General features: G+C 46.2%; 1 protein-coding gene across 1 annotated transcript in view; it reads right to left on the bottom strand.

Moving 5' to 3' along the window:
• Positions 1–5,358: 5,358 nt before the first annotated feature.
• Positions 5,359–16,864, bottom strand: part of Slc14a2 (solute carrier family 14 member 2) — a 58,225-nt gene continuing 46,719 nt past the window's right edge. The window contains exons 14-19 of the mRNA XM_055622737.1: positions 16,619–16,747; positions 15,239–15,431; positions 13,578–13,725; positions 12,890–13,024; positions 9,431–9,480; positions 5,359–5,559 (exon numbers count right to left, since the gene is read on the bottom strand). Of these exons, the coding sequence (XP_055478712.1) occupies positions 5,359–5,559; positions 9,431–9,480; positions 12,890–13,024; positions 13,578–13,725; positions 15,239–15,431; positions 16,619–16,747 (856 nt within the window). The remainder of the gene's footprint in view (positions 5,560–9,430; positions 9,481–12,889; positions 13,025–13,577; positions 13,726–15,238; positions 15,432–16,618; positions 16,748–16,864) is intronic.

Consider the following 16,864-nt stretch of genomic DNA (forward strand, 5'->3'; position numbering starts at 1 on the left):
TTCTTTCTTTCTTTCTTTCTTTCTTTCTTTCTTTCTTTCTTTCTTTCGACAAAGTCTTACTTTATAGTAATGGAATTCACTATTAGACCCGATGGGCTCTATCTCACAGAGATCCTCCTGCCTCTGCCTCCCAATTAAGTGCTGAGATGAAAGGTTTTTACCACCAGAACTTAAGACTTTAGTAGTTTCAGTCCATCTCTGACCCTCAGGGATAGGAACAACTTCCCTCTGACAAAAATCATGCTACGTGCACCGGTCCAAGCCAGACTTGGTCCCAGTGCTGATAAGGAGAAGTGGTGACTGAACTTCAACCCCTAACCAAGATTCTATCTCTAGTTGACAACCACTTGAAAAGGAAAAATCAGTTCTTCAGGGGAGTCTTACTCGGTATATAAACTACACTCCAGGGCAGGCACCATGCCAGCAGTACGAGTGAACACAATGATATTTTGGAATTTTTTTTCTCATAAAGCTTCATTTGGGCATTTTTTAAACCTTACTGCTCTTTTGCTTATATATTAAGGTGGGGAGGATCTGGGAGGAGAAGGAGGATGGGAAACTGTGAGCAGAATATAGTGTATGGAAAAAATATTTTCAGTTAAAAAAAATCAAGCTGCCTGGTCTCCTCGCCCTTGATGACTCCCTCCCAGTGTTGACAGTGTAGGGGCTGCTCGACTTCCAAGGGTGTGCAGCACTCTTGCACACGGCACCCTCTGGGAGCTCTTCAAACCGTTCACACCTGTTCACACCTGGGCACACCCTAGTGCTCTGATGGGGCCAGGCTGAGACCAGAGCACCAGGGTTTTTCCATGCTCCCCACACGAGCTGCCTACCTCCTTGTCCCCTAACACTCCTGTCTGTACCTGCTCAGGCCAGCCTATGCAGGACCAAACCGTTTCTGCAGCATTGTGCCTCAAGCTTCGGACAGACCCCTCAAGAAGCTAAGCGCTGGGGAAGGGACTGAGAGCCACCCCCTTCTCCGCTGGCGATCTGTGAACCAGGCAGCTCTGGGGATTATAACCCCTCACTCTTACATCATAACAACAATCTGTTTCCTCCCCGACTCCTTTCTTATTCTGGTACTACAAACCCAGCGGCATTTGGTCTTTCTCCTATGTCCTGCTTGTCTCCATCTTTTTCCTTCTTATCTCAAACGGTCCCGCTTGGGACTTCCTGCCTGCTTGTCTGCACGGGGCAGGCTCCTTTTCCTGTAACAGCTGCTGTCACCACCTCCACAGCTCCCTGCCCCCTGTCTTCTAGCTCCACCCGTGGGACAGCCCTCCATCCTACCTGCTCACAGGTGTGCCTGCTGTATCTCAGCAGGACTGCCATGCCCTCCTCTGCTCCCACTGTGCCTCTGCAGTGTGGCTGGAGGGGCTGAGGCCTACTCCTCTGTTGTGCTTTTCCTTTAGGTCCACTGTGCACACTCAGCTTCTGGGGACAATGCAAAACCTTGCTTCTCTGTTTGGTTTCTTGAGCCGGATGCTTCTGGTTAGTGGTTTCATTTTTCTTCAGTTTCCGTTAGAGTGCAGAGCTAGCCCCCAACTCTTGCTGAGAGAGAGACTTCATTTTGGAAGTTTCTCACTTCCTCCTGCCTGTTAGTACCCAGTGTTCCTCACTATGCCCCATGAGAATGGGGACTGAGGACATAAGAATCTTCAGGAATGACTCTTATATAAGCAGATTGGGACTCAGAAAACAGAACCCACAGTTGCTTTCAAGCCTGGGTGCACACTGGAACACACCCTGGGCACATTAGGAACACACCTATGTCCATGACTGCTGATGACTTGCTTGGTCCAGGACAGGCTTGTGCAGCTGATCTGGATGATGCTCATCTACCTGATAAACCTGTGCAGTGATCTCAATGGCTTGTGCACCTTGATCCAGCACAATTTATAACATTCAAGAGATGATGGGAAAGCTCAGAATCTTGAATCCATCTGGATCTGCTGAACAAGCATCTTTGGGGCTGAGGCTCAGGGTCTATATTTTTAGGAAGCTCCATAGATGATTCCTTTGTGCACAACAATGACCAGCCAATTCATCGCAGGGTGCAACAGAAAGGGGAAGAGTTTCCTGGAGGCATTTGTAAATGAGTTTCTCAGAGTGTGACTCACAACGTCTATGACCTAAGGACGTCACAGAGAGGCCCATTCTCACCTCTGCTACCATGGCTGAATCTACTCCTGAGAGGCAGCATAGTCATCTCTGTTTTGTGCAGTTCTAAACACACACTGGACCCCAACTGGCCCTGATATACCATCTACCTGTCTCCCCCTGAGACTATCATATGATTTAGGGGTTCAAGGTCAGTAAGGGAACTGTGCATGACCACTGAGCCACACCCTGCAGTGGGAATGTGTAAGGATAGGATGTTTGTGGAAGGCTGTACAGGGCTCACAGTTATTGCTCACGAATTGATGGTGAGTTTGGAGCCAGTTGGTACAGACTGTTCTTCAGACTGTTCACCGAACACATGTGTTAGAAGGAGGACTCTGGCAGTAAGTCCTGGAGGTGAGATTGGGTGGGCTGGGCTGTTGGAAAGTCTTGTGTATGCACATAAGTGTTTGTTGTGTATAAAACAGAGTTAAAATTCTATCCCGGATGGGTTAGCGAATGCTGCAAAGGCAAGGGAGTGGGGATGTGTGTTGGCCAATTATAAACAATGCCACAGAGCTACTACATGACATCAACAGGCTAGTTTAAGGAACGAAGGAGACAAACAACAGAAAGAACAGCATCTGCCCCAAGCAATTTTTTTTTTTTTTTTTTTTTTTTTCCTGAGGGAGTTGAGTTAATCGTGTATCTCAGCCTTGGGTAAATCAGCTTCACTGTTCACGCAAGGACTTTCTCGTGAGTGAATGAAAGCCTGTGTGTTTTTATTTTTATACCTTACTGTGTCACATACTTCCCATATTATAATATACTGTTTTGTTTGCCCATGTGCTTTAAAACAGTGTTGTTTTGTGTCTGCTCAGATTTGCAGTGTCTGCCATTTTCTGCGGTATAAAACTAGGGCTGTTTTTGAGTGATCAGGGTGATGTCACTGAATGGCTTGGAGAAGGACTGCTTCCCTCACCCAGCTGTCTCTTAGGAGTTGGCCAAGCTGGCTCCAGCTCTTTACTTCTAGTGCTTCACTGAAGTGCTAGACTTGACAGTCCACCTTGGGATCTCATAGACATCGTATACTTTCATAGGCATTCTTTCGCCCCATCTGTTTCCCCCCTGTTTGGAATTCTGGGCCAACTCAGCTTGCTTTATAGGTGAGCTAGTGAAATACTCAGAACAGCTGAAGCATTTTATTAGTGGTCAGTAATCAAAATGGCATACACATGGAAGGGTTCCTACTCTTAATAAAATCAGATTATAAAACTTCGGTGGAAATACACAAGGACCCATTCTTTAATGGATAGATGTCATCACATGGTGGCTGAGGGGCAGCTGAGTAAGCTTCAAGCATAAACAGCCTTTGGGCAAAATTCCCGAATGCTTGATCCTTAGAGAACCATAATTCCATGGTCATTAAAATACAGCCTGGGACCTTCGTGGCCTCAAGGTGTGATCACAAACTCAGAGGTAGCTCTGGAGTGTGAGTCATTTCCTTTTCCTATGTGAAGGACTTTTCTGCTTGGAGGAGTGCTCTATTTTCCTGGAAGAGTCATAAAGGGTTGGATTGGGTCTGGAAGAGAAATATACATCTCCGTGCTCTTGGGCTGGTGGTAAAAGATGGCTGGGACTGCTGGCATACAGAGAAATGAAATAGAAATTTATAGGCCTCCATAAAAAAATGTAAAAAAAAATGGATTATGATAAAATGTAGTTCTTCCTTAAACCTGCACTTATAAATCTGTTTTCTTGTTTTTTCCTGCCGCCCTTCCGTGCCACGCATGTATGTCACAAGTGTGTGACTGGGTGCACATGGAGGCCAGAAGTCAAAGTTGAGCACCACCAACGTGGCAAGACTCGATGGACTGCCAGCTCTTGGAATCTGCCCTTCTCTGCCTCCCTATGGCTAAGACTGCAGGTGCACACCATCGAGTCTAGCTTTTTATACGTGTGTTCGGTTCGAGGCCCAGACCCTCGTTTGTGTAACAAGGACTTTCCTGGCTGAGCCATCCCTACAGCCCCTGACTCCCTTGCTATCTTGGCACCTCACCATGCTGAACTAGAGGTGTGGAGGTCTCACTCTTGTTAGAAGAGCTTCTTCCACCTCTGGAGAAGGGCTGAAATGTTGGGCTGAGTGGCTTTCTATGAAGGATGACTGTAACTTAAGGGCACAGTAGGAGGCACACTCAGAGTTACTAAGCAAGACATGGCTGGCCGTTCAAGAAGGGCTGGGCTAGCAATCTTGGTGCCCAAGGCTCCAAGACTGTGTGCTGAAAGGTGATGTGAGTTTGATGTGCACCAACACCGCAGGGCACAGTGCGCATGGCCATTTATGTGTAGCTCTCCACAGGAAAGTCAGCTGCTTTCTAGGTCTTCCTTAATCCTGTTCTCTTTCCAGACACATGCCTGGGTATGAAAGCTCCCCTGGTGGACTCTATATGAATGGGCAGGTAAGCCCTGTTTTAAAAAAACCCAGAGATCAACTTGCAAATTTCAAGTTTAATGAGATTATGATTTTGAATATTACACAGGCAAAGATGTTTGTTTACACTATGATTTGGCTGTTGGAAGAGATCAATGTTTACCTTATGATGTTTCTGAGATATTCCTGTGGCGCAGAGAAGGTGCATTGGCATTTTCAATGAATTCAGGTGTCTAGCCCCAAGTCTGGAAAGCATCTCCTATGTCTAAAAATAAACTTCCAGAGGACACTAACACTTTCCTCTCTGTCCTCTGGGAACCTTCTCTAAGTAACTCAACTCAGGACAATTGCTTGCTGGCCATGCTGAGTTGATTAGTATATGGGAGATATAGGAGATAGCAAAGAAACATCTCGGAGGTAGAAGGACTTTGGAGTTCCTCCTCGTCGTAAAGAAACCCATGGCTGACATGGGGAAGGGGGAAGAGGACTGGCCTGAAACTGTTGGAACTCATTAGTAGCAGAGCAGGGTAAGGACCAGGCCCTCTTACCTTGCAGACTAATGAGGATTTCCTGGCATCATGCTTTGCTCCACTAAATAAGTGAAAGGGGTGATTAGCAAGTTTCCCGTGAAGAGAGTTCCCAGAGAGCCATCAGTGGGTATTTAGTCTAAGCTAGCATGGCTTTGATGAGTCCTGCGCATCTTACTGAGGCTTCCAACTAGTGACCACATACATATCAGACAGAAGGGATGTTGAGTGACCTTAGCATGGGGTGCAGACCCGTGTGCTGGAGACTGCATGTATGTAGCATGATTTAGAAAGGACAGTTTAGGAGACATCGTAGGCCTGGTACTTTGTTATGGTTGATGCCCTTCTGTTCTTCTCCTGGGACAGGAAGTAGATGCGGTTGGCCTCTGGGTAGGTGACTTTGCTGAGCGGGAGCTTGTAGATGGCAGGGTTGTTGGTTGTAAGGAGAAGGAAGATGAGCGCTGAGAGGCAGAAGGGCCAGGTGCAGGGTGGTAATCCAAACTGGAGGGAGAGGAGAGAAGAGAAACTTGTTATATCAGATGTGAATGCTTAACTAGACTGTTTTGGCCACCTGCAGCCCCACTTAAAGGAAGGGCTGATTGGTGAGGGTAATACCTGATAGCCAATATAATGAAACCAGGCCGTTAGCTTATACTGTGACAGGTAAGCACGCCTTCCAAAATACAGCCGTTAAAACTTTAAGAGTTGTCAGTGTGATCTGATGTACAAGACTTGTGTTGTCTTGGGGAACCTGGCCAGTCTGTACTTCCAGGTCTAGAAACTATGGGCATTCTATACCTTCTTCAATCAGCTTCCTTTGACAGAATGCATTTGGCAGCCATTTTGTAGCAAATAACATGGCTGTAGTTGATTGGACTAAAGATAGGCACCAGATTCCAAACAGGCATGTGGCATGAGCCAATAGAATCTCTCTTTTGAGAATGTGAGTTAAAAGACATAGAGGCGGTCTCTATAGGGCTCTTGATTTGAAAGAACTAGAGAACCAAGTGGTGGTAGATGGCACTTAGAAACTGTCATCTTTTTAGAAACAGAAATCTTTTACAGAGACACAATAAAAATGATATGGAGAGAGGCAGAGGGGTGGTAGGTTTGTCCTTGTAGAGGGAGGTGAATGTTAGGTTCTCTTCTTGAAGGTTCTCCCTCGGCCACACTTATTTCTCATCATGTTGCCCTGTCTTGTATTCCCGGAGGCACTCTGCAACAATTAATACTTTCCCCATTCCTCAGCTGAGAGAGCTGAGCGAATGGTTTGCAGAGAGCCTGCAAATGCACTTGTGAGGCAGATCAAGCATTTTACTGTAATCAATAGAAGCCTCAGGTGGTGCCAGGGGGCAAACACTGCTGGTCCTGTGGAAGTCCAAAGGCCACACTGTTAGCAAGACTTGGAACCATCAGAGGAGCACCAGAACTCAGGCTGTAAGGCTTATCTAAGAGTGATGAATTCCACTCAACAAGTCTTCCCAAAGCTCTAATAAGATGCAATAAAGTGTTTTGGGAAGCATCCATTGAAGCTGCAATGCTAGACAAATCTCAGCTCTGATTATCTTATTATAGTTTTTTAATCTTTCCGAGACCTGCTACCTACTCAGAGAGCTGTTGCTCAGTGCATGCCAAGTACCCAATCAACAGTCCTCAGGGCACAGTCATTATTATCAAGCAGATAGCAGCATTGTGGAAGGCCAGGACTTGCATGCACATATGCCAGCTAAAGAAAGGCAAAGAATAGTGGCTCATAGGGCTTTTCTGAGGAGACATTGAATGGGTTTATGAATGTACCTCAATGCTTTAGACTGTGCTCCTCAATGAAGTTGGATATTGTTGATAGCTGCTTTAATTTTTTTTTTTTTTTGTATCCTTGACCATCAGCAGCAGAGCAAGTCAACTTTTTTTGTTTGTTTGGAAGAATGTCTACATGGAATAGCATAGTCTATAACCTCTCAGTGTCAAGAGGAAGGCCATTCAGCACTGTGAACACCTACATCTGAGGAACAACTTCCTGTATCTCCTCTAGGGACCTATCCAAGGCAGGCAGGCACATGGCATGCTTACTGAATGATGGGTCAGGTAATGTTGGTGCCAGAACTGATGTCGAAAGCCTAGGGCAGATGGGCCCCTGCTAGGTCATAATCTATCTTCTTGTCTCAGTGTTTCTGAGGCTCCCTTGCCTCAGTTCTAGCATCCCCTGCTGTGTGTGCTCGTTCCTTTAGGGCCTCATTCCCTCAGTATTGCTCTCTTCCATTTTTCCCCTTGTTGTAGAACTCTAAGGTTAAGACTCAGATATGGAAGGGCCCTGTTCTGGTGCAGTACCTGTGCTGAGCTGAACGAGGACTCATGAGTGTTAAAGTTGTCACAAATGATATGTGTCAAGTGTCGTAGTGAAGGCACACACAGCGTGTGATGGAGGCATCAGAGGGACTCAGTCCACAGACAGAGACAGGACAGTATCAGGAAGGCTGATTTGACTTCTGATGCTAAGCCTCACCCTCTTTTTCGATAGAGCTGAAGGATGAACCTAGGCAGGTGTTGTATAGAATGTCTAATCCAGACGTTGTAGCTGTGACTTTTTCTGCGTGGGTAACCAGCCTGGTAGAACTGAATATACCCTAAAGAGATACCTGTGACTGCCAATCTACTGGGATATTGAAAGAACAGATCTCAAGAAATGGAAATGTCCCCAAGAGTCTCATTCTGGATAAGATGTCAGGATGGAGATGGGGGTGTGGTCTGGTCTTCAGGAGAGATTTACAACTTGTTACATCATCTTACCAGATGAGGCTAAAGCCCAGACAATGATGGTTCAGTAGTGACTGTTTATACATGTGTATAGCACCAGCCCTCTTTAAACTCTCATTTCATCTTTAGGATCTAAAGAAGATGCGCTTGAGTGTAAAAGGAACTTTTATTCTCCTGGTTCAATTGTTGTCTCAGAGGTTACTGCCTTCTTCTGCTAACCTAGGCCTAGTCCTGGAAGTTTCTAGCCTCCATACAATCCAAGCTAGGCCTAGAGTGTTTTCGGCTTCTGAGACTTAATGCTGAATAAGCTTACTCTTTCTTGTTCTTTCTGAGTTCTGGGATGCCTGGTGCAATTCAGCTGTTCTGGCTCAAACTCCTCTCCCAGCTAACTTATTCGATCTGGCTTTTTTCTTGGCCTCTGAGTTGCTCTGTTTGGCCTCTAACTCCAGCAATCAGCTCTAATCTTCTGGCTCCTTCTCATTCTCTGGCTCGTTCCATCTTCACCTGTGTTCTTTCTTTGCAACCTGTCTCTCCATTACTGTCCTGGTAAAAACTGCCTCCTCCCTCTCTGCATTGCCCCTTAAGCACCTTCCCTTTCCTCTTTCTTCTTGTGAGAGTTGGCCATATCTTATTCTGTCAAGTCTTTCTCTGATTCGTCATGGCTTCTGCCACTCAACTAGATATCACTTTCAAACATGGGTGCTTTCTTCTACAAACTATCTTTATCTTCATTGTTTGAGATTAAAGGCAAGTACCACTATGCTTGGATCTGAGCTTTTCTTTACCTGAAACTCAGATCTGCTTGTCTCTGTCTCCTGAATTAAAGGCATGTTTGTATTCCAGCCAGATCACAGAGACCTAGAAGGTCTTTGGATGTGATCTCTTGAACACATTTCCTTTTCCTGTTTATTATTATTATTATTATTAATTTGGTTGTTTTAAGTTCACTTTTCAAGAATGGGTGGCGAAACTTGACTTCTTGGGATATTCAGATCGCTACTCCAAGTTGAGTAACAGTTGCCCATGTGAAGTAGTGCTTGTACTCTTTGGTGGGTTCGGATGGATTGATTCATTAGGTAAGCCCTGAGCACTCACTCTGTGCTGGGCCTGTTTGAGCCAAGTGGCAGCTCCTGCTTTGCACACCATCCTAAACTGGGCCCAAGGCAAAGAAGAGGTTCTGGGAACAATTTGTGCCCATAAGCTTAGGATTCGCTTTGGATGACTAGATCACAGGTCTCTGTTCTCTGAAGCCATTGCCAGGGACCAGAGCTCTCCATGAACCATGCTAGTTGCTAAGGGATACAGATGTATGCTGTCCATAAGCCAGGCGGGCAGATAATTTACACATGTGCACAAGTTAAATAATAAAGATTTAAAATTAGTTCTGTAGGATAGCAGACTAGAATAGAGTTATATTTGAAAGGTTTACTCTTCATAGTGCTCCACTGTCTTCTGGTGATGGATTTGATTCACCCAGAGTTGACACAAAAGTTATTGAGACCCAGTTCCTTCTTGGCAGTATTCAGGTGGGTAGCAGGATGTTAGCCAAAGAACCGAGGGCTTAATGCAGCATTTGGAAAGTGGAGGTGGCATGAGGTTTGTGGCCCACGTGACTTACCACAGACAGCATGTTGGCCAGGGCGGCACCCAGGTAGGCTGCGAACAGTGCTAGAAAAAGAACCAAGCACAAGTAGCTTAGTGAGATGCAACAGCAGCTCAGCTTCATCTCCATATTCCCTCCTCATTAATTTTATGTCTCAGATGGCATCTCTCACCCAAACTGAGTTTCATTCCTGTTGCCTTGAGGCTTTAAAAAGCATTAAATTCCACGGAAATGCCAGCACAGCTAAGATAGCAGATGAACTTTGTTAAAAAGGGCCAGCATTTAGCTGTGACAGTTCTCTTGGGTCCCATCACCATCCTTTCCAGTAAAGGAACATGTAATAGTATCGACCAGAAATGAAAATTTTACAGTGAAGCAAAAGCAAGTGAGCCTCGGAATTCCCTGTTGGGATATTCCATTGGGAGCTGTTAGCATAACATGGGGTTCCAGGAGAAACAGCATCCTGTAAGTCTGGGGACATCAAACCTGCCAAAGGCTTTGTGTTTTGGGCTGTGCAGGGAAGGCCACGAACATGTTGACTCCTGGGGAGAACCAAGCACTGGGAGGAAAAGGAAGGCAATAAAATGGACCAACATGACTGGGCTTTGCTTTTGGGCCCATTCTCAAAAGAGACTGTCCCAGTTGCCCCTAAAATACTAAGAATAGCTAACTTTTCTTAGAGTTACTGTATGCCCAGCCAGGGGCAACACCAGCCATATTCTTTAGCATTCCTTCTCGTTAAGCAGTGTTCTCTCTCTCTCTCTTCCTTCTCTCTCTCTCTCTCTCCAAACTCTCCTTTCTCTCTGTCACTCACACGCACCCCAAAACAACAAAAACCAAAACCAAAAAACAACCCCCCCCAACAACAACACAAATAAATAAAACCAAAACAAGACCAGACAGATTAAATAATAACAGTGCTCCCCATGGCTAGGAGTTGAAGCCCACTGTTTCGAGGTAAGGATCTGAGATGACAAAGCAGAAGAGGTTAAGGGACAGATGATATGACACAGAGTCTGCAGCAGGCGACAGTTTCCTGTGTCCCACCTTGCAGCCTGCTTCCCCTAGAAGACCCGGAGTCCCCGACACCCTTTCCTTGACTATAGGTACCCAGGATGGCATCTCTCAGGCTCTTCCTAGATAACTCTTCCTGCATCAGTCACTCATCTGCCTTCACCTTGTCAGTAGTCCCACAAAGTGAGAACCTCTTGTGTCAGACGCTGCGATCTGAGGTGACTGCCTAGGGTTGTGTCGGACAGCGGCAGAGCCCTGACCATCTAGTTCTAAGGGTGAGCTCTTAACTGCTGTGAACTGCAGCTTCTCAGGATGTTATGAGGTTAGAAAGAGTACAGTAGAGGGGCCAATCCAGGTACCACAGACCCCCCCAGAATATAGGGGAGTTGTATGATCCGCAGGCAGCTCCAGCCTTGGCTTGTGAAGAGCAGAGGTTCAGAGAGCGGCCTTCCTGAGCCTAGCCCTACCCAACTGCCCCCTTGATCCCTGGGCTCCACAGCCAAAGGATTCATTCCTATGCTCCCTCGGCCCCACTGTTATTTTAGTCAAACTTGGATCCATTATATCAAGATTTCCCAAAAGCCTCGTGTGTGCTCACTTGCAGTCACAAAACTGCAGAGGTCAGAGGTCGAACATAAAGAGAAGAATCCGAAATTGTAGCCTGTCAGGTGTGTGTGCAGAGTAATCTGTCCTGGGGAAGTGGTGGAATGGACTGCGGTGGAAGAAATCTTCCTCCGTGCCCGTCTAACCCACCATGGCCTGTGTGATTACCGGAAAAGGCTTTACTTCTCTGGGCCTTTCCCCTGATGTGGGAGAAATGGCTATGGGAAAGAGCGGAAGCCATGTTAAGAGCACGCTTTTACAAACCTGGCTGGGCAATTTGTTTTGTTCATTTTAGCTTTAGTTTCCCATCTGCGAAATGGGGACAGGAACAATGTCCACATACTGCAGGATTGTAAGGGGAGGAAATGAGAAGCCATGTACCACGTCTCACAGCTGTAGTAGCAAAGGCAGTCTGCGATGGGTCAGGTCTCTCCTGTGCACTATGGGATATTTAATACTACCCCAGACAGGATGCTAAGAGCAGGTGTGACAAATGAAAGCGTTATCAGACACTGCTAAAATGTCCCTGGCTGAGAACCACTGGGTCACATATGACACAGAGCCACTTAACTTCTTTGACAAGATCGGCACTGGAGATGGTGAGGGAGGCACCTGCAATCTGTCAGTCATCACCTGTATGACCCTGACCTTGGGCACCATCTAAGCTGCCTTACCTCTGTCATGCTGTCCTAGCCCTGTTCTTGGGTATGTCCCTTGCAGAGAGTGATAATAATAATAATAATAATAATAATAATAATAATAATAATAATACAGACTTTCCATCTGATCCTAGCCTAGCAGGTCTCATCAGGACTGGCTGCATTGTCTTCCTCTGTGGCCTGGGAAGGCTGCCCCCTATCCCCACCCCAAGTAGAGGTGATCAAAGAGCCAGCCCCCAAGTTCAAGTTAGAGACAGTCCCTGTTCCCCTTACTAGGGAACCCATTTGGATACTGAGCTACCATGGGCTACATCTGTGCAAGGGTTCTAGGTTATCCCCATGAATGGTCCTTGTTTAGAGTATCAGTCTCAGAAAAGACCCCTTTGCCCAGAGTTTTTGGTTCTGTTGCTGTCCTTGTGGAGCTCCTGTCAGTAAATACTTTTTAAGAAGATAGAAAAAAAAAAGCCTCCAGCTTTACCCTTTAGAATTCAGTTCTCCCATCTTTGCAGTGGTGGTCATAAAATGAAAGTGTCCCTTCAAATTGTGTTAAAGAAACAAATATGTGACTGTATATGGCTCAGGAAGCTTCTCTGTATTAGGAAAAATACTATAATTTTTTTTTTATTGTAAACTTATTCTCTAGAACCTTATTTGGCAACATTTTAGCATCCATGGCTATACTGAAATAGAAGCTCTGTTTTAAATATTTTGGTCAAAAAGAGTTTTATTTGTTTCCATTCGTAGAACATGAAAGAATAAAGGCGGATAGAGAATATATAGGTTGAGAATACATAAATCTGCTGAGCTATGGCCATCATCCTAACTTCCTGCGATGGTGAACAAATATGCAAAGGCGTTCAACCGAAGGGGGTACAGTCAATGCCTGACGCTTAGCTCTGGCCACCGTGCAAGGTGTGTGTTGCCCAGGGTTAACACTGGAGAGCTGTTCTCCCGGCTCCATCACAGCCAGGAGAGCAGCAGTTCCAGGAGACTGCCTCTGAGGAACAACAACAAAATCATCTCTGCCTCCAAGTGGCCAGTCATCAGGTGTGCCATGAAAAGAGTTGAAGACACAAAGGACAGTACCAACCAAAAGCTTTTTAAAGCCTTTTATCCTTGGGGGAGCGGCAGCTTTCTCTGCAGGGGTCTGCACAGGTCTTTTCCGTGGCCAGGAGGGGGTTCTATGAGTGGTACCTACCACAGGCAATGGCAAGCAGGTGGGTCTGCCAGGTGATGACATAGAACATGCCTCCGATGGCAATGCAGGCTAGCGTGCTGTTGAAGCCACACAGGCCAAAGTAGATGGAGTCAAATGGTGTGGCGATGCTGAGTGCTGGGGGAGGGAAAGCACAGGCGGTGAGTATTCTACAGGGCTCCTCTGCCTTCCAGAAACACACCCCAGTCCTCAAGCCAGAATCGGACATCATCACTGTCAGGTTTTCACAAAGAGGAATTTCAATTTTATTCAGTGACAATCCATCTAAAGAAAATAAAGGGACAGACCTGTAAGAAGGCTAGGGGGCTGACCTGTTGGGAGGGGAAGAGACCTTTGGAGTATGGGTCTGATTTAAACAGTGCAGAGAATGTCCTCTCTTCACCACACACAGAAGAAACTTCAGCTGTGATCCACACCCTCCATTTTGTCATTGGAGACCACCCTTAACTATATCTGGCTAAAGCTTTCTCAGACTTTACACTCATCCCAAGGGTTAAATGTTAATGTACAGTCTTTCTTGAGGACGCTAGCACAGAAAGTGCAGAAAATGGGCATGAGGGGAAGAGGAAGTTTCCAGGATTCAGCAAGGTGTGATGTGAGAGATGGTCATCATTTTCCTAACCCCCCATAGCTCATTAAAGAGGATGACATTAAACGTGATGACACAGACCTGCTAACATCCCTATGGTGGATCCAATGGCAGCATGCAAGCAAATGAGAGGTGATGATATGAATAGAGCTATGAGGAAGATGCCTCCAGTCCAGGGGTTGTCACAGCCGTACACTTGGCCAATCCCAACTGGGATGGCTCGCAGAAGCTGTAGAATGACAAGGTCATTTGCTTGTTTAGAAGTAGACAGTCAGCTCACACCTCTGCATCAAAGCCCCTCACCAACACTTTTTTTTTGGACAGGATATATATATATATATACATACATACACACACACACAGGCAATGATACATGGCTGTTTTATCCCCTAGTTGTACCCTGTGGGGAGTCTCCTCAGTGGTCGTTCAACACTGATGGAATCTCTGGCTCCTCTTTCCGATATCCATTGCTCATTTTTTTTTTTTAACACAAAGTACAAGTTTTAATTGGAAATCTTAACACACAAGTCCTTATCATAGCCCAGGAAGTTATTTCCTCAAGAATGGCTGATAAAAAAATTGATATTTTCTTAATCTTTGGGGATGGTGGTGATGGTCTAAACTATTCATATAGGATTATTAAACATTTTTCATTTCTATAAAAGTCTAAAATATTTTAATTGAGAATATAATGAGCAGTAGTTTATGCTTTCTAACGTTATCGCTTCATGGTGCTCTGAGCAGAGTGACTCACCAACTCGGTCCCTTTTCTGGCCTCTGGCCCACGGAGGCTCTCTCTCTCTCATACAACAATGGCCAAGGGTAAGACAGGAATGTCGCCTTGTCTGAATAGCGGTACCTCTCAGTGTATTTGCAGTGTATTGACAACGCCACAGAATGTGGAGAGGCACTGGGCATCGTTACTTCTCACAGTCCCTTTAATAAGCCCAAATGGCTTTGTGGCAACAAACTGCCAATAATGATGCCCCAGGTTGAGCTACAGAGTGGAACAGGAAGCCCTTTAATGTAATGGAGAGTAAGAGGTCTTAGGGGGAAAAAAGTTCATACTTAGATAAGAAGCCTAATGAGCATATTTTCCCATCTAGTTTAATACTTTTAGTATTGCTTCTAATTCACTATCTTGGCAGGCTGCCAGAGGTCAGCATTATACAATTAAATACTTTAAAAAGATGAGAATCTCTGCTACCTAGGTTTTGTAATGGAGGAAAATGTGTGCTTTAAAACTTGAGCAAGGTTCATGGAGAGAACAGAATAAGCCACGGTGAGTTCCTAAGCCAGGGGGTAGAGGCGTGCTGGGTGTACTTTAATGACTCAGTGCAATGAATGAAAGAAAACACACCGTATAGGTATCTTAAGACTGGGCTTGAACATCCAAAAGGCTTTCCAACAAAGGAAAGCAGCAAAGAGCCCAGGCCACATGTCGGGGTGGGAGTGCTAGCCTTGACTTTTGTTCTTCATTAATTTACTGTGGAACCTTGGATGGGTCTTTTAACTTGTCTTTGGCTGCTTTCTTTGTGTTATCACGGGGTGGGACCAGAAACAGAACTTTTAGCTCTGAAGAGACAAGGGCAGTATCTCTCAGGCTACATGTGTAGAACGCCTTGTTCTGTGTAATTGTGAATAACCATCATTTGCTTATGTTTCTCATGTACAAAATGAGTAAATTCAGTTTGCCGCTCAAGTTGTAGAAATGCCGTCCTTCCTTCTTTCATGATACCTACCAAAGGCACTTGGACTTCCGACCAGGTGATGTTGGGTGTGGCGGCTACAGGCTGCAGCAGCGTTGTGGGGAAGAAGAGGTTGTAGTGGCCTGTGGCTGCCAGGTACAGGGTCACGGCAATGTTGAAGGGCAGAGTGAAGACGGGGAGGTCCCACTTGCTGAAGACAGTGCTCAGGGCACTGGAAAGGATGGGGCTGGTATAGGAAACGAGCAAAAGATGCATGTCAGGTGCTGCTTGTCTTGGCGCTAGAGCACACAGCAGCAAAGAACCCTACTTTCCCCAGAGAAAAGCAGCTTGCTGGCAGCTGTTCCGTGGTCTTTCTTGAGCAGGACACAGATACTAGGGAAGGTTCAACCTCAGAAAGGTGCCTTTTAGGGGAGCCCTGGGGTTTCCCCAAAGAGTCCTAGAACGCTATCCCCTAGGCAGGAGGAGTGAGAAAAGTTTTGGAGAAGAAAAGGAGAGAATTACAGTCATGAATACATTTTGAGTAGACAAGGATTCCGATTTCATGGACAGACTACCCTTCATTTTCTGGAAATGAGGGCGAAGCCTGGTACTGCAAGGTCTCTGCCTCGTGGCTGGCCTTCAGCCTACCCCGAGAGATTGTCTCTGTCTGGTCAGCAGTCTAAGGGAAGGAGAATGTCTTGGCAGGGCAGGAGGGATGAGACTTCCAGACACTGGTAGGACTCTGCAGTTCTTATTGTACGTGGCCGGCAAGTTCTTGCTTTATGTTCCGGTGAGGCAAGACTAACCGCCTTTGTGATCTTAAAGCAGGATAAGCTGGGGAGGTACTGCACACGGGTGACCTGGCACGTGCAGTTTGTTAGTAACTGCCTCCTGTGGGTATTTCTGACATTCATGCCAAACAAGCACTTTAAAACGGAAGTAAAGTGGCAGTTAAAAGGTAGGGTTAGGAAGCAAACATCAGGACCCGAGTTTGGATCCCAGTACCCGTGTAAAAGGCTGGGCATGGCAGCTTGTGTCTGTAACCCCCCGTGCTGGGGGCTGAGCCAGGCAAGTGTAGCAAAGGGCCAGTTCTTTTCTTTTTAAGGGTATTTTTATTGGGTCTAGGGAGATGGATCAGTGACTAAAGTGCTCTTGCAGAGGGCCTGGGCTTGATTCTCTGCACACACATGGCAGCTCACGACCATCTATAACTATGGTTCCATGGGATCCAGTGACCTCTGGCCAGCTAGCCTCATTAAAGCAGTGGTCAGGTTCAGTGAGAGACCTTTCCTCAGAAGACGAGGTGGAGAGTAATAGCAATACTGGGGGTCAACCTCTCATCTCAACCATTGACATGCTGTCTGACACGACAGCACGTCAGGCACACAAGCACGAATGCACTTGCATGTGCATAAGTTTCGGAAGTAAACTCACCAAGTCATAGACATGGCGATGACAGGGAGCAGCAGCCACCAGTAGTAGTTGCCCTTGTCTGAGAACACAGCCATCAGGAGCCCCACAAGCACCCCATTGTAGCCGTGGAGTCCCGCCGCAATGGCCGACCTGAGGACACAAGCACATGCTGGTGGACGAGGGGCCTTCCCGTGACTTTTAACTGCTTTTCTGAGTCATGCTTTTCTAACTTGGGGCCCGACAACCCATCTTCAAGCAGGCTACCCT

This window comes from Psammomys obesus, unplaced genomic scaffold (genome assembly GCF_907164565.1).
Source record: "Psammomys obesus unplaced genomic scaffold, mPsaObe1.curated_primary_1811, whole genome shotgun sequence".
NCBI lineage: Eukaryota > Metazoa > Chordata > Mammalia > Rodentia > Muridae > Psammomys > Psammomys obesus.